We start from the raw sequence: 18,648 nt of genomic DNA on the forward strand, positions 1-18,648 counted from the left end.
CCTAAAACAGAGGGATTATGAAAATGTTGAATTCAAAGGCAAAATTTGAAAAATGATGACAAGTTGTATTTTCGTATCAATTTAACTAAAAAAACTAAATTTTCTACATGCTTGCTCACCAATTTAAACATACCTAATAAAAGATATGATGAGAAATGCCAATAAACATTTTAAACACTGCTTATCATTCATCCATTAATTGTTTAGCTATCACAAGTTTTATTTATCAATTTTATACTTTTACACCATTGAAGAGAAATTCAAGGACCTTTCCAGATCTGAGAGCAAAAGTTAACATTTTCCAACCTTGAAAGTGTATTTTTGATAGATATTCACCTTCTCTAACATCTAGCTTCTCCAATTAGTGTTTCCCTGTATATGTAAACTTTTTTGCTCACCACTAGCCTTGAAGGTCCCACCTAATCTCACGTGTTCCCATGTGATATTGCTACACAGTTGCATGTAAGTGAGCATGAGACAACCCTCCAACAATAGGATTGCAACACCACCTCCTATCACAGCTGGCTCCCTCTATACTAATTGTTCTATCATCACTTCAAGATTAAGCAAGAAAGTAAGATGCACCAGAAGTGAGGATGAAGGGCAGGAAGTGTGAGAGAAGGTATCTTATCAAAAATACATTTTTAGTGTTGGAAAACGCTAACTTCTGATATGATACGCAAACCCTTCTCATATCTAGCTAGAATTCTACATTGAAGTGGTAGAGGGACTGGTTCAAAATTTTACCTAAAGGAAGAGCCCAAAGAGAAGACATGGAGTGTGAAACCCTATAACTTGGAACAGTATAGGGGAACACTCGTAGAAGAATGCAACTCATTTGTACCAGGATATACTCTTTACCCAGAAAAGAAGTGTTGGAAGGACATGTGGAAGATAAAAGTGCAGTCCAAACCTGTTTCATATATTTAGAAGTGCTTTATGGTAGTGTGGCTAGGAAGAGTCAGACCATATAAAGTGGGTCAACTCCAGCCAAAAACCAGGTGACAACAGGAATTTGGCTTCCAGGCCATGGTAAGAGGAGAGTCCCTACCATCTTCATCACAAGCAGGTCAGCACTAGGTTTTAAACTAGGCATGGAGGATGGGCAGGAATCCCCTGCCTGCTTTATTCATGTTAATCTACGAGTGGGTACTGTGTGGATTGGGTCTTGTTTAGAAAAATGAGCTCTGTAAGGATACCTTGAGCAGTCTTGTGGAACAATCCATCACATGGGTGAGTACTATATCAAACTAATACAGCCTTACACCATTTCAGATTTTGGTTAAGTATACCCGGGCAGGCAACACTTGCCACTGAGAAAGATCCAGTAAGAGGGTAGGAAAAAGAGAAAGACTTACCCACCAGAGACAGTATGATGTATGAAGAACAGCAACTGGAAGCAATCCATAGCCCAACGAGGAAGTGTGTGTCAAAGGTGTGAGAGGTCATCCACATACCAGCCCAAACTATTTTCTCCAATGGACGATGGAAGTGAGCAGCCAATGAGTGAGTTAGGTGATAAATGTGATGGAAGGACACCTGGAAATGCTGACATGTTTCTCCATCCAACAAAGAATATGCTAAACAGATAAGCTGTTGAACTCATCCAGTGAGAGTAACAGAAGAAATACTGCAAGGGAATGAAGGATTTCATGGAAGGAAGAGACGGGATTGAGAAACACAAAAGGAAGAAGTGTGGGCCAAATAAAAATGGACCACACAAACAGGATAGATGAGACAATCGGGATTCAAACAGGAATAAAGAGGAGAGTGAAATGAAGAGATATAGGGGTGAATGCACTATCAGCTCACAGATCAATTTTAGGGAGAAATGTGTAATCCAGATAGAGTGAAACATTTGCAGCATGTTATGCTATTTTCAGATGGTTCAAGAAATTAGAAATATAATCTTACAAAATTCCATGTATGATATACATACATGCAATACATAAGAGGAGTTACACAACGATGGTTGACCAAGAAAGGAAATGTGTATGTCAAGTATAAACTAAGATGCATTCCAGGCAATATTGCGAATCAACTGTTACCTTTATCCAAAAACTGATGTAACTGCAACAGAGAGAAATCTATGAGAATATTTATATCAACTTCATCAGAGACTGGATACAGCTTCCATAAAAGGAATTAGTAAGGAAATTAGAAAGACCGGGAAGAATTTTGATCTGAAGAGGACAAGGAAAAATACATGCAAATAGAATGACCACTTACTGTTTTCGATTATAACCAATTACTGATATAGGTTTGGTTCTAGTTCTGAGAATAATCATGAGCTAACAAAATTCATCCAATTAAGTGACAGATCTACTTGCAAATTTGATGTGTACACTACTTGGAGAATCATAAGAATACCAAAGAAATCTGTATAAAAACCCAAGTTTTTGAGCAAAAAGTCAGTCTCCTGGCTTGTATCAAGAAGCCAATAAATCTACTGCTGGCTGAAGAAAAAGATGCTGCCTGATCCCAGAACAACATTGAAAATGTCTGTACTACAAGATGTTCCCGCATAAGCTCCATGTAAGCAACTATTGCTATTTCTCAGTCAAATAATTAGAAATTGGATGTCAAGTGTATAATATTAACAAATTTAATGCTGAGCAGATATTAACCAGTATTAATTGATGATTTACTGGTAGTATTAAGTAATTTAATGGATTTTATAGAAAGTTTGATTAAAGAACAGTTACCTTCTCAGATTGAAGAATTTAATAGTTTTAATAGTGAAAGTTTTCAAGATAAATTTGGTAGTCTCAATGCAGTCAAGTATCTTAATGTGTTGCATTAAAGTGTTGTTTGTGTTTTTGAATCTCAGTCTCTGAGTTAATTCTTTATTCTAACTGTAAACTTCCTCAAGTTAGTGACATGTGTACTCTACTCACAACTGTGTAACCTGAATTTTAAATAAATCTGCTGTTAACTGGATTAAGTCAAACTCCAATGACTAGCCTACACAGCATCCACATTTAATAAGAGAAGGATACAGGAGTGATGGACTATAATGTGTGAAGAACAGAAACAATGGTTCAAAGAGATGTTGAGTAAGAGCATGCAGAACACTTAAAACTCAGACAGGTAAGCTAGAATAATGGAGAGGAAAAAAACCAACATAATAGGAAACTACAAGGTAGTCAAGAGCCACCAGGTAATCAGCAATAGTTGAGATAGACCAATTCTGGTCGAAAAGCCATGTGAAGAACAGAGATAGATGGAGAATAGAAGGATAAGAAGGTAAAAAGGATTGACATATCAAGACCAGCAGTGACAAATACACCACTCCTACTGATAAATTTCTAAGTACGTTTGGTGAACACAATAGAACAGAAAGAAGGCTAAATGTGAAGAGAGTCCTGACCATCCTGCAAAGAACTAGATAAATCCCACTTGTGAAGCCAGAGTGATGATGTATCTGGATGGAAAAGGAGAAGTATGAAGCTTAAAATAAAGAAAGTGGAAGAGGAAGAAATGAAATAATGATTGGGCCAGCCAATAAGGTACCATCAGAAGGATCCAAGGAGCGTTCCGAATGAGAGAGGAAATGAATAGGGGGAATCACAAAGAAAAAACTCAGACCATTCCTGACTGAACGCATTCACCACCAGTGCCAATGTAAACAGAAAAGGAGACCTGAATAAGAGAAGTTTTTCACTTTTGTCAGTGTCAAATTATTAATGTGATGAGTGATGTGGGAAGTGAAGAACACACCCAAATGAATAAGATACTGGGTGAATATGATATGAGACTTCTCCAGTTTGACTAGCCAATTCAGACAAGCTGCCTCCCAAAATAGAAGTGTAAGGTCAGAGGAGTCCTGTTGAGATGGAGCTAAAAGAAGCCCATCATACATATAATGGTAAAATCTCTATCTTAAGCCATGAATGTGATGAAGGAAAACATGTACCATGCTACAAAAAATATGTATGGGGTTTGATGCTAGGCCAAAAGCAAAAGCTCAGAAATGATGAATTCAATGATGATGTATAGACTGAAGGTAAAGTATGGATGCTGAGATGTGAATGTGAAGATAAGTATTAGAGGCATCGACTTTGGTCATCCAAAGCTTTGGAGAAAAAGACCATTGGAGAGTGAAAAAAACTCATCACAATAAACTGACAGAGACAGGATAGAATGATGACCAGGTGTACAATTCAGATGTACTGGAAAATGACAACCATATGAAAATAAGAGCCTGGAGAAGAGTGAGAAACCCTTTTGAGAGCAACATTGGCCAACAGAAGAGAAAGGAACGAGAACAGGAAACAAAGGGGGAGGAGGTGAAAAACTATTGGTTAAACCAACAGATACAAACTGCAGCCTTCAACAGTTGGCCACAAAAGGAGTCAAATGGTTCCCTACTATTCCAGAGCCCAGAAAATTGTCACAGTCAAGACTTTTGGTACTCAAACCTAAAGATAGTGGGAGAATGGATGGGAGAAAAGGAACAGTATAGAAGAACAGGGAGTGGTAAGGAGTCAGAAGACTGCATCTGGAAGAGAAGGAGCTTTGGAAAAATGGGACAGAAGGAAAAATGTGGATACAAAGCCTCAGCCCACAACTACAAAACATTGGGTATCCATTGGTAGAGAAAATAAGCCAGATGAAGATCTCTTAGATAAGTAGGTAAATGTACTTGGGCAAGAAGGGCATCCCACCTCAACAACAGAGTAACCAAGTGAAAAGGGACAGGGCTGAAGAAGAAGAAGGCACCAATGAAGAAAATGGAAGGAAACAAGTGTCTGCCAAAAACACCTAGGAGAATGGTGGATAGCTTCCAAAAGGAGATGGATAAAAGATATATAATTTAAAGGGTAGTGAGGGTAAGGCAAAGGCGAGAAAACTGAGCTCGAGAAAGATGATGGATCAGGACTCCAAGCCTGAAGAAGAGACTCTGGAGTTTGGGAATTTAAGAAAAGGGTTTGTGCTTGATTGTAAGCCAAGGCATATGTGCAACCAGCTGAGGAGGATGAAGCATACTGACACCAGAGTGAAGCTGAAACAAATAAAATTTTCAGCATGGACTTGGATATCAGGGGAAGAAGGAAAAATATAATATTATTAAGAAGAGCCAAATGAAGAAGGAAAATAAAGAATAATAAGAAATAGGAGAGAGAGAGAGTGAAGAAAGGTAACATACCTGGGAAGAAAAATCACAGAAGGATGCAGAATGTCAAGGTAAAGCCACGTCTCCACTGGAAAAATTGTTTTCAAATGTTGGCAGCAGGAAAGACTGCCTAAAATCCATATCATCTTGGACGGGAATTATAGGAGGAGAGAAATCTGTTTCAAGGCCTGATGCAAGACTCGACAACTTGCTGCAAAATAGCCATCACATCCCCTGACAGACAAAAAAAACCCCTATGTCATTGTGGTAGTCTGTCTAGAGTGAATAACGTCCAGATGTTTAACACTAAACAGTATAGAAATAACCATCTCTGTGTAACTCATGTTATGGGAAATAAGAGCTATAGTCTGCAGAGGTAGAATTGTTTGGAAATAAAAATAAATATTTCCACAATAGCTGGTTTTATAGATATTTTTGAGGAATCTCACATAACTGAAAAAAGACATGTGCGAACACACGAGTGCCAAATCAATAAGTGATGATTGAACAATCAGTGTAGAGGAAAACAGCTGCACTAGGAAGTGGTGTTGCTCTCCTCTTAATGTAGGGTTGTTGCATGCTCACTTTCACACAACACCATGGCTATATCACTTGGAAACATGCAAGATTAGGTGGGAGCCTCAAGGTTAGTGGCAAGCAAAAAAGTTCGTAGCACTGAATCAGGGAAAACTAGAGGTTAAGTATAGTATAAGAAATATATATTCCTGGAACCATAATTACTTACATAATAAAACAAAAATGGGAGGACCTTATTCTAGAAATTTGTTTGTTGGTTAGATTGAAAACTTCGTATCCACCCAGATATAATGATCACATCATGAGAGCTACTTCAGATGAACCTGTATTATATAAGTTCATAACTTTGTCTCTTTCCTCAATATTGACATCATTATTGCAAATTACCACTTAACTACAATCCTACTAGATCACACTTATACATATACTTTGATACCTGTTACCCTAAACCTACCCTAGATTCCACCCCCTATTCAAAATTCATTTATCTCAAATGTCTTTCCAGTGATAAATGATTTCTTCAATAAGGTTAATGAATCAGCTGTTTCTTTCTCCGAGCATGGTTACCCTCTCTCACTATGAGATTGGTACAAGGGACTGACCTTGTAACCATTTTTGTGCTTGTTACAGTTTTCATGCTATAACTTCTAATACAGAATGCGCATCTTACCGAAATTTTGCAGATTATCAGTAAACAGTACAAGGCTTTGTACACAAAATATAAAATTTTTTAAATTAAGTTTAAGATTTTAAGTAATGATTTGTTCGTGCATTTTTCTTTTCAAATGTTGACTATTCAACATGCATAAGAAAATTTTTAAATTTCACATACAAAATCTTTATAACCACCTAATAACCTCAAGATAATTATCAAACATTTTTTTAGAAAAAACTACATTTTATCTGTTATATTCACTACTGTATCTCTGTATGGGTTTCATCAATTTGATAGACCTCATAACCACTATAAAAAATTTGGAAATAGATAGAAATTATGCTTTTTCTTTCTAGAATGTCTAAAAATTATAACAAGAAAACACAAACACTTATCTCTACTGCTTAGGATTGTAAAGAAATTTGTACTCATTTGCCATATACAAACATATATGGCATACCATACCTTGCTTGCTGAAGTTCTCAAATGAGGTAGGTAAAACAAAATACCTTTTTTAGGTTTTATATATACATTTTGAAATTACAAATTAAAAATTACTCTATCGATATATCAGAATTTCACTGTAATTTATCAGGCTTACTAACTAAACTGTATTTGGGTCTCAAAAAATTGTTTTTTGAACAACATTTTCACTTACCACTACCTTCTGAGATTTGAGATAAATGAAATAATCTTGGAAACTTTCCATCTTCAAGAGCCTGAGAAAACCACATGGGGGAAATTCTAAGTTTTTGGTTGGTTCTAAAGCCACGAAGAAGCAAAGCGGGTGTAAATGAGGAAGCATTTACAAAAAGGGAAGAAGTGGGCGGGGTCACTGTTTACTTCGCTAAATACACCTAACTTGAACCAACATATTATGCGACAAACAAAAATCAATATTTAAGATTTTTTTAATATTTACTTTTAAATTAAGAAACTAATTAATGTTTAACAGTAGAAAGATAGCAGCAAGAACACACATTTGACATGTGTGTGTACAGTAACATATAATTCTTGAATGTTTCGGAATATACGTATTCCATCTTCAGCAGCTATATTGAAGAGAGTAAATTATTAGATACAAATATTTTTAAAGTTTAAACATTTTAAAAAAATTAATTAAATAACAGAATAAAAGGATGAAATAAATTAAAAGACAACCAAATAAACAAGAATAATAGGATAATACAACAATATTATACAAGTTATTCAGAACAGATTTAATTGTAGTAAGGCTGTGTTATTATTTAAAGTTGGGAGTTCAGTTATAATAGATAAACTTTCTTTAAAAGTTCAGTATTGAATGATCCAGATGAGATGACTTTGAAATTTGTAATCAAAATGGGGTGGTTGTTGTTTTCACTATTTGTGCGAATTGTGATAGTTTTTTTACCTGTTCTGCTTGATACTCCCATATGTTCACAGGATCGCAGGTGTAACTGGATTATAGTTTTGCCAATGTTAGTGGCATTACAGCTACCACATGTGTATTTATATGATATCCTGGAATGCATGGGGGGTAGGTAATAGGTCTTTAGATCTGAATAGATTTTGTATTTTAAAAAGTGATTTAAATACAATTTGTAGTTGAACTTGTGGATAAAATGTTTTAATTATTCTTAAAAGTTGTGACTTCACTATGAAACTTTGCTTACCTAAAAAAAGAATGATTAGTCTTAATGGGTATTTGTCAACAGTGTATGGTTTCTTTGAGAGTTCAAATTTGTGAGAAAGGAACTTGTGTGTTGGGGCTTGAATAAAATACAAGGGATAGCCATTGTTTATTAGAATGTTCTGTAAGGTGGTGATTTCGGTATGAAGAGCGAGAGGTAGTTAGAACAGATGTTACAAGCTCTACTGAGAAGACAGAGTATAAAGTTATGTTTAAAAGAATTCAGAATAAAACTGTTAAATCAAGTATATAAGCCTGTATGTGTTTTGTTTTTTTACGATAAACAGATGTTGTGAAATGTTTGTCTAATCTGCTAATTTGGATATCAAGAAAAGGCAAGTTACTATTTTTTTTTTCTAGTTTCACAAGTATAATTGATGTTAGGGTGTTTTGAATATAAATAATCCAAGAATTGTTTGGTATGAGAAGAGCTTCGAAAGAGTAAAAATGTACCATCAACATACCTTCTATATAGAGCTGGTTTGTATTCAGCTGGATAGGTGTCTAACCAAGAACACTCATAAAGGTGACCCCATTGCCACACCATCTATTTGGTTATATAGCTGTTGGTTGAAGTGATTATTCTTGAGGGCAAGTTTAAGTAATTCTAGAGACTGTTGGTGATTAAAGCTTGCGTATATTTAATTTTTGTTGGGGAAAAGTTTCTTTAAGATTATTTGTATGGTTTCCTTGAGTAGAATGTTTGTGAATAAAGATTCAATGTTGAAAATAGCAAGTGTATATTGATCAGAATTAGTAATTTTAAAAATTTCTTCTACAAAGAAAGAGGAATCTTTAATTGTAAGCTCATTGAAAGTAAGGAAATTTAGCCAATTTATAAGTACGGCAACCAATGTTGGAGAAAATGGGTCTTAGCTGGATGTTATCTTCATGAACTTTAGGTAACGCGTACATGAAACCTGCATGGGAGCCTTAGGGTTAAATGTCTTCAAAAACTTTTTCCATAGAAGAAGAAGAAACATACAGAAAACATTCTATTTGTAATACCTCACCAACTCAAAATCTCTCCACAGATTAGTAAAATCATCATGGCCAATTTTCACATTTTACAACATGATAAAAAAAATTAAAAATTATTAACCGACCATAATTTATGGCTCCATGATACTTTTGTGCATTCTAACTTATTTGATACTAACATATGTTTCACTAACCTTGGAAATTCTCCTTGTGGCCATCCCCATTGTGTAACATGTGGCAGCACTGATAAGAGCAGTCTGATAGGTGGGGCTGCCTAAAGGTCATTTTTTTTTAACCAAACAACATTTCACTTGCAGATCAGGCATTTATTTACTGTGTGATCTGTAACTTATGTCTGGTAGAAAAGTTTAGACCCAAAATGTTGATCGAATAAACTATATAATGAACTCTGCTCCTGGTTTGTGTGTTTTAATTCATTTTAAAGAAATATTCAATAACATTTGTATTTTATAAGACCTCTATTTGGAGTTTATGAGTGTGTTTCAGTTGTCATTAGGGTATTTTAATTGATGCTTCAGGTCCAAGTAACAAGTGACTTAAAAACATCTCACCTAAAATAGGCATGTCTATCTTGAAAGTGTGTATAAAACAATGTTTGAAAAAAAAATCCTTCAAATGATTGAGGGAATTTGGAAATGAAATGTAATTATAGAATTAACATTTTACCAATTATTAATATAAATAATGTTTCTATTTTTGTCCTAAGTATGTCAAGAACTACTGAAAGTACACAGACTGTATGTATACCCCCTGTAATGAAGGAGGAAACTGGTGAAATCCCATCAGTATCTCTAGTGGCTACCCCCACTGACAGACCTATATTTAACCTGTACTGGAGCTATGAAATCTATGAATTTTAAAAGAAAAATAGTTGATTAAGCCATATTTGATGGGTCCAAATGCAGAAGTCTACAAGGACTTAGAGGACAAACAAATATACAAACTTCTATAAAAATATAGTAGGATTTTACAACATACATACATACAGTAAATTATGGATTAAATTATTTACCTTCAGATCCTTATATTTCTTTTCTGTTTCCTCCTTTTCTTCTTGTGTGTTTTTTAGTTGACATGACAGTTTAGCCTGTTGCTCCTCTAACAGGATAACTTTCTCACTCAAAGACTTATTTTCCATCTCAAAATTTTTCACCAGACTTTCACAATTTTGAGTTTTTGTTTTTAGTTCTTTTTTTTCATTTTCAAACTGCTTTGCTATTGTCTCGAGAGCCTCCTTGTCCTTCACAAGTTGTTGGTTCCTAAATTCCAACTCTTCAAGTATTGAGTTTTGTGTGTCAGAGTTAAATTAAGTGAATTATTCTCGTCCTTTAGGATCTCCTTGGAAAAAGAACTATTAGAATTACAAAAAACTATCAATGATTTACAAGGATCACGTAAAAAAGATTCTGATCTTCATAATGATCAGTTGATTGTTTTACAGAAAGAAAAAGATATTGTTCTAAAGGAAAAATTAGAGGCAGAAAAAGTCACAAAAGAACTATTATCAGCTATTCTTTCTTTTTCATGTTTTACATCAGTGAATTTTGAGTTCAAAACCGCATTATCTTCAGACAGGTTATTTAAGTTGTCCTGAATTTCCTCCTTCTCTTGTTTCAAGTTCAAAAGATCATGTTCCAGCCTCTCCTTTATGTTCTCTAGTTCTATTTTTTTGGCTTGTATTATTTCAAAGCTTGTTGTTGACTGCTCATAAGCATTACTAATTTCACTAACCTTTGTTTCCAGAATTTTTTTCTCTTTTTCAAGAGCTTCAATGAATAATTTCTGTTGTTGGTATGCATTTTCTAATTCAGATTTTTCTTTGTCAAGGGTTTCAACTAAAGATTCAAATGTATTTTTACATTTTAAAAGTTCTTTGACCTGTGGTTCAAGTTCATCTATTTTAGAGCTTAAAGTGTCTTTTGTTAATTCAACAGAAATAAGTTTTCCTTCAAGTTCTTGGTTTACTGATTTCACCAGAATCACTAGATTTTCAAGCATTTCATTTTCCTTATCTACATTGGCAAAAGACTCTTCAGAAGCTATCAACTCATCGCAACTAGCAATCAATTTCCTGTCTTCTTTGATTTGTGCTTCTTCTTTTGAATTATTTGTTTCTTGCCAAATAAACTCCTTTTGAATTTTCTCCCTATGATTTTCTAGTTCTGGAACTTGTGAATTGGACCAATTTAATCTTTCGGAGACTGAAGTCGCACGTTTCTCCATTTCTAACTGGTGATTTTCTATATGTTCTGAAGTTTCTTCTATTTGGATCTTACTCCCATTCAGTTTCTTTTCTTCATCAGTTTGAAGTTGTTTTGCATTGTTGGTTGTTATTTCTTCAACAACACTCATAAGTGCAAAAGATATGTTTTTCTTATCCTTCTTTGAAGAGGCAATATTTTTGGTTTCTTTGATTACTGCTTGAAGATCTTTAATTATCCTTCTAATATCACATATATATGCTTCTTTTTCCTTAATTTCTTCAACATATTTGCCTATATTTTCATTCTTTTGGTTCAGATCATTTTCTAACACTCCAATCTTTCCCTGAAAGAATTTTTGTGCAGAATCATATTTTTCAACTTCTTCACTGTGAATCACTTTTGTGTATTCTAGTTCCTGCTTTATTTCTTTTAACTGTGCATGAGACTGCTGTAATTCCTTCTCTAATTGATCAGCTTTAACTTCCAAAGTTCCATTAATGCTCAAAAATTCATCAATCTGATTTTTTAATATTTGTTTTTCCAATTGAAAACTTGAGTGCTCTTCTTCCTTTTCAGAAACTAGGACTTGAATCTCTTTCCTAGACTGGATGATCTGGGATTGATATTGATCTTCCATTTTTTTCTTTTGTTCAAGAAGTTCACTGATATTCTTAGATAACAATTCTTTGTCATGTTCTTTCTGCTCAACACACATATAATACTCACTCTCTAATGTTTTCTTTGATTCCTGCATGTTTTGAAAATTTCTTTCAGTTTCATTAATTTTTTCTATCAACAACTGATTTTCATTTTCTAAAGATTTTGTTTTATTAAAAAGGGCATTAACAGTTTCTTCCTTTTCCTTTTTAACACTCTCAACTTTTGTTTCACTCTGGGTCAACTTGTTTAACAAGTTTCTTTTTTCTTCCTCGTTTTCTTTTCTGACATCATTTAACTTGTTCTTAAGTTGTTGATTAAACTCTGTGTACTCAGCAATGTCTGAATGCAATTTGTTTACTTGACTAACAAAATGTTTCTGTAGATTTTCCATTTCCTCTTTCCAAACCTTCTCTTTGCCGATGATTTCCTCCTTTAAAGCGATACACTGGTTCTCAGCTTGAGATACCCTTTTTGTGAATTGTTCTTTCTCAGATATGTTGATCTTCAGTTGCGCTTCATGCTTCCTTTCCAGGGATGCTTTACACTCTGTTAAAGAGAAGTTTCTCTCTTCTGCTTTCCGAAGCTCGTTTTTAAGCTTATTCATTATACACAAGTTTCTCTCAGAAGCTTGATACAGCTCAGCCTTTTCTTTAATTAGACAATCTGCATTGCTCTCAAGCTTACTGATTTTATCATCCAGTTGTTTCAGTTGGTTCAAAAATTCATTCTTTTCAGACTCTAACTTCATCCTCTTCTCTTCCTCAGATTTCAGCTTTTCATAACCTTTTTGGAGTTGCATTTCCAACTTTAGTTTTTCTTGGGAATACCCCTCTTTTTCCTCTTTCAGTTGTGTTATTTCTTTATGTTTTTCTGTGATCACATTTTCTGATTCCTCATTTCTTTGACTTAAGCTATCTATTCTTGTGTTCAGCTCCGCCTCTACACACTGCATTTGTTGAACTTTAACTTGAAAATCTACTTGCATAGTTTTCAACTCCTGCTTCTTTGTTTCCACTTCTTGATAGAGCTCATCAATATTTTTTTGAAATCTTTTCTGTATTTCATATTTTTCTACTGTGAGATTATTGACTTGACTTTCAAATGTACTTATTTTCTCACAATATATTAGTTTTTCTTTTTGACATTCCTGTAAATGCTCTTGATATTCAGAATTTAGACAGTTTTCTGATTTCTGTGCTGATGAAAGCAATGCCTGCAAATTTTCAAGTTCTTTCCATAAACAGGACATTTTTTCAGCTTTATCCTGGCAATCTGTTTCAATTTTACATTTTTCAATTTCCAGCTCTTGGATGTTTAATGTTAAATTGTTATTTTCCATTCTCAGTTTTTTAGCATTTTCTTCAATTTTCTGCTTTTCTTGTTCTAAGTTTGTATGATCTTCTAATAACTTATTTTGTTCATACTGAGTACTACGAAGTAATTCTAATGTTTTTTCTTTTTCTATTGCAAGCATTTCAAGTTGTTCTCTCAATTCTTTCTCAACAACAGTTTTTTCATTGAGTGATTGGCAGAGCTGTGATTCTAACATTTCAACTTTTCTTGTATATGAAACAACTTCATTTTGATACTTGTTTTTTCTCTCTGAAAGAAGACATTCTTAAATCAATAAATCATAAAGAACAAGTTTTCCTTACTTTTTTGAAGACACACAAGTTACGTGCTTATTAAAAGATATTCCACATTCCTGAGTTATTCATCATTTTAAGCTGTGACTACAAACAATACTGAAATGACTAGAGTTAGTACTGGTGCTACACACCTTTGATAGATGATTAGCCATGTTAGATTTGTTTTCAATTCTTAACATTGTTCTTTTATATATTTGATAATACATCTAGCTGATAAAATGTATTTTTGAAAGCACTTATTCCAATTAAGCATTTATTTAAATGCAGATGAACAATACCATACATTCACTGACATTTATAAATTTAACTGCTCATGTTGTACAATATAATAAGTAAGGGTCCACCATTAAGTATTTCTCTATGTGTGTATAAAAGAAAATGATCATCAAGAAGTCAGAACAGTTTGAGTACTGAAATCGTGTATCAATACCGACATAAACTAGTCATTTCAGAAAATTCACACCACAGTAACAGTTTGAAGAGAAATGAATAAGTTTATGGACATGTAAATAGTTATACTATACACATGCAAAAACTAAAATATATAGATTAAAAATATAGTATTTGTTTTCTTGCAAAAAGTTTAACAAAAATAAAATAACTTACATAAGATCAACCTTAATATAACTGGAGGGAAATGTAGCAAGAGAGATGTTATGTGTGATGATAAACAAGAGAGATGTTATGTGTGATGATAAACATGAGATGTTATGTGTGATAATAAACAAGAGAGATGTTATGTGTGATGATAAACAAGAGAGTGTTATGTGTGATGATAAACAAGAGAGATGTTATGTGTGATGATAAACAAGAGATGTTATGTGTGATGATAAACAAGAGATGTTATGTGTGATGATAAACAAGAGAGATGTTATGTGTGATGATAAACAAGAGATGTTATGTGTGATGATAAACAAGAGGTGTTATGTGTGATGATAAACAAGAGAGATGTTCTGTGTGATGATAAACAAGAGATGTTCTGTGTGATGATAAACAAGAGATGTTATGTGTGATGATAAACAAGATGTTCTGTGTGATGATAAACAAGATGTTCTGTGTGATGATAAACAAGATGTTCTGTGTGATGATAAACAAGATGTTCTGTGTGATGATAAACAAGAGAGATGTTATGTGTGATGAAAACAAGAGAGATGTTACTGTGATGATAAACAAGAGAGATGTTATTGTGATGATAAACAAGAGATGTTATTATGATGATAAACAAGAGAAATGTTATGTGTGATGATAAACAAGAGAGATGTTATGTGTGATGATAAACAAGATGTTCTGTGTGATGATAAACAAGAGAGATGTTCTGTGTAATATAATTCTGTATATTTAATTATGTATTTCTTCAAATGAAAATGACAACTTAGTATTAACAACTATAAACAGCAGGAAAGAGACACATCAGTTTTTTAAGAAGTTCATAACACATGGTGAGAGAAATCAGGATAACGTTTAGGCTACTTATAATACTGAAAGTATATTACATTATTTTCACACTGGTTTCTTTTGTCCTGCTTGAGTACATATATGATTTATTATATTACATTATTTTCACACTGCTTTCTTTTGTCCTGCTTGAGTACACATATGATTTATTATATTAGATTATTTTCACACTGGTATCTTTTGTCTTACTTGAGTACATATATGATTTATTATATTAGATTATTTTCACACTGATTGTAGCGCTGATATTTCACTTACATACATTTAATACTAATGTGTTTATAGATTGTTTGTTTACATTCATTAATTTCACTGTTTTTAATAATTGTTTACAAATACTTGGTCTTCCTCTTGTCAAAACAAAGACAAATAAAGACCATAGAAGTGATTCTCTCATCGAAAAAGCTTGGTATCTTTTTTTGACTACTTGCCTTTCCTTTCTTTTTTTGGTTCTAGTTACGATCTGTTAAAACTTACCAACAGTGAGGAGTTATTATGTTTTGTGCTTTCATTTATTTCATACAAGTAAATAAAGACAAAACTGTGAAAACTCTTTAAACAATGATTAAAATGTACATTATGCATAAACAAACATCTTTTTTGAGGATTTAAGCCATCTATGGCAAATTTCAAAGGTAACTTATCAATGATAAAAAATTGGTGTGACATATTTCCTTATATTAATGTTGTCACATGATAGAGAATTAAAAAAGAAAAGTAGAATGCTTCAAAATGTAAATATTTCGCTTCACCAATCCAATTTCATATTTACACACACACAGGGGAAAAAATATATATATATATATAATTGAATTTTAAAAAATTCACAGTATTTGTGAATACTTTTTAATTTGTTTGATTGGAAACATTTATGTTTGGTTTTTCTTTATCATAAAGTTATTAGCATCAATACAGATAAAAGTGTCATATATTCTTTCTTGATAGAATTTAACATACAATTGTTTTAAATCAAAAGAAATAAGTAAATGTTTTTAAAACCACATGAAGAATGTGATGTAGTACCACAAAGTTATCAGATAGAACACATTTTTTTTATGCTTCTATAGGGACCTCTAAAGTATATACAAGTTAATACAGATCTTCACTAACCTCTAAAAATTGGCTAAGTTCTTTTTGACTCTCTAGCTGCGACCTTAACTGTTCTAGAACACACTCCAATTCAGAAACTCTCAAATCACTGAAAACTTTTCCCATGCATTCACCCTGAGGAGAAAAAGCTGTAAGGGATAAACAAAGAAAGAGTTCTTAACTAACAGCAACAATATCAATTTAATATCAATATTTGTTAAAGTATAATTAATTACATCAATTGTTTGTTATGACTTAATAAAAGGAAAACTTTTTTGAAAACTAGGCATAATATATAATACATGAAAAAGAAAGAAAAAAAGAATTATCTGTGGTGTCATGTGATCCAACATGCTACAGCAATTCTCCAATATTTACAGAAAATAATTACAGAAAAGTAGTATAATTTTTAAACCTTTGTGGGATGATTTATTATATAAGTTAACTCTGATACCAAGTTGTTACTCAGCTACTGAAAACTAATATTCTATGTAACCCTTCTCCAGGGTAAAGAAGGGTGAAGCCGAATTGGTCATAAAATGACAAAAGAAGTTCAGCAAATATGTGGTAAAAAAAGGGATTCTAGAAAATCATCACAATGAAAAAATGTGACAATTGAGTTTTTATTTTTATATATATATGTACTTCTAAATGTGGAAAGTACTGTTGGAAATTAACTTATTCATTACATAAACATGTTATGCAAATACACGCTAAGCATTGTTGGATTTTATTAGGTTTCCAAACTGTTGTTAGAACATGTTAGTTATTATTTTAATGAAAATTATCTGGATTTAAGCTGCAGTTTGGTCTGTGCTAACATGATGAAGTTTTGCACTAAAATAACACTGTAAAATTATTTTTATTTCTAATCAATTTTTAGTTAGTTAGACTTTTTAACCACTTCAACTTTATAACTAGTTGTTTAGTATGTATATATTTTGATAAACTGACAAACTAATATTAAAATAAACAGAATAAAATCAATCAATTACTCAGACTTTTGAGGTCAAAAGGATTCTCCCCATATTTACTGTTAGTCTTAGCTTTTGTTAATTGTACCTTTTGGTGATGAACTGTTCCTTTCTAAAGCAGCAACTCTTTCATTATAAAGCTGACAAGTTTTCTCCAATTCATTCTGACTCTCCTGTAAAGCTTCTTGGAGCCTCTTAACTTCCATTTCTAATTCCTTTGAGTTGCTATTTAACTGTGCAATTAAACCTTCCCTCTCTCTCTCTTCTTGCTCTTTCTTTCTGATGTTTACTACTTGTTCCCTCAAGTTCAATACCTAATAAAAGAAATTTGCAGTGACACAACTGATAATTCATTTCTCCCACACAAAAATATTCCAAGCTTATAAACAGAGGAATAGCTATTAAATATTATTTGAGATTACTAATGTGACATTATGGGTTCCCCAAAATAATAGAAGGTTTGATCAGGAAATATACCACAGAGCAAATCTGAATTTTCTAGCTTTGACTAAGTTTGAAGAATGTAAGACACTGGACACAATTTAAAACAATCTTTATTTAAACACAAAAAATAATCAAAAGTGTGTAATGGACACAGACCATTGCCTGTACTTGAGGGCTCTGTCTGTATACTTGACGAATCTCTCAAAATATGTTGAAGTTGTTATAGAATCTCCATATTTCTTCCATACAGATAAAACACAGCATTACATATGTGACACTACCATGCTAGTTCTCCCCACAAAATTACATACCATTATTTTAAAATATTTTCTCAGTTTTACTGCTGGAATTTCACCTAACAAAGAACTTTTCAAACAACTAGAAACCCTTGTATTTCAAAGTGATGTTCATCCTGCAAGTTTTTTTGTTAGGTGTCATGGTATAAAAGACTGTTTAGTTTATATATTATTGATTAATATAATTTTTGTGAGTGAATAGTTTATTACTGTTTAGTTTTTGTTATAATAAGAGTTAAAAGCAGATGACTGTAGGAAGTTGTGTTTATAAGTCATTGATGTTGAGACTATCAAATGTCTCATGTAATACATTGATGTTGAGAATATAGGAGGCGGGCAGACAATCAAATGATAGACATATAAATAGTGTGAGATGAGCGGGAACAGCAAACAGATTAAATAATAATAATAAAGTTACAGGTCAAGGAAAAGTTCGTCGGGAAGTTAATTCATGTAGAAGAGATAAGCCTAACATTTAATATGCAAGAGTAAGACTAACAGTAGAAAAGGAGAAAAGAATAACTTATTCCGTCAAAGCGTGGTTCTAAAGTAATTGAATCAGCCTGAGGGCACTTTGACAAAAGAAACAGAGGATCTTGAGAAGAAAGAAGACTAAACAATTACAGTAACTTGCACCACAATTGTAAGTGACTCACACATAGAATACTAGTAACAGAGAAGATAGTTCAGCATGTCGACTGAAATTTTAAAGTAATTGAATAGGCCTAAGTGGACTTTTGACAAGAAGAAGAGAACTATACATATATAGTGTTTATGATATGCCTATAATCTCTATAGTGTGAAGAATTTGTTGTACATATGTTTTAACTTGTTCTGAATATATATATATTGAAAAACAAGTAAAGTGCATGCTGTTCATTTTATTGTTGATTTT

The 18,648-nt window shown here is 32.8% G+C and overlaps 2 protein-coding genes across 2 annotated transcripts in view; both read right to left on the reverse strand.

The window, feature by feature from the left end:
- LOC106463867 (golgin subfamily B member 1-like) overlaps positions 1–17,311 on the reverse strand; it is a 50,898-nt gene extending 33,587 nt beyond the window's left edge. The window contains exons 1-4 of the mRNA XM_022391493.1: positions 17,102–17,311; positions 16,061–16,188; positions 10,482–13,448; positions 9,995–10,254 (exon numbers count right to left, since the gene is read on the reverse strand). Coding sequence (XP_022247201.1) covers positions 9,995–10,254; positions 10,482–13,395 — 3,174 coding nt within the window. The 5' untranslated portion in view covers positions 13,396–13,448; positions 16,061–16,188; positions 17,102–17,311. The remainder of the gene's footprint in view (positions 1–9,994; positions 10,255–10,481; positions 13,449–16,060; positions 16,189–17,101) is intronic.
- LOC106463868 (pleckstrin homology domain-containing family D member 1-like) overlaps positions 16,040–18,648 on the reverse strand; it is a 26,074-nt gene continuing 23,465 nt past the window's right edge. Inside the window, exons 4-5 of the mRNA XM_022391494.1 lie at positions 17,102–17,327; positions 16,040–16,188 (exon numbers count right to left, since the gene is read on the reverse strand). Coding sequence (XP_022247202.1) covers positions 16,040–16,188; positions 17,102–17,327 — 375 coding nt within the window. The remainder of the gene's footprint in view (positions 16,189–17,101; positions 17,328–18,648) is intronic.

Source organism: Limulus polyphemus, unplaced genomic scaffold (genome assembly GCF_000517525.1).
Source record: "Limulus polyphemus unplaced genomic scaffold, Limulus_polyphemus-2.1.2 Scaffold1507, whole genome shotgun sequence".
NCBI lineage: Eukaryota > Metazoa > Arthropoda > Merostomata > Xiphosura > Limulidae > Limulus > Limulus polyphemus.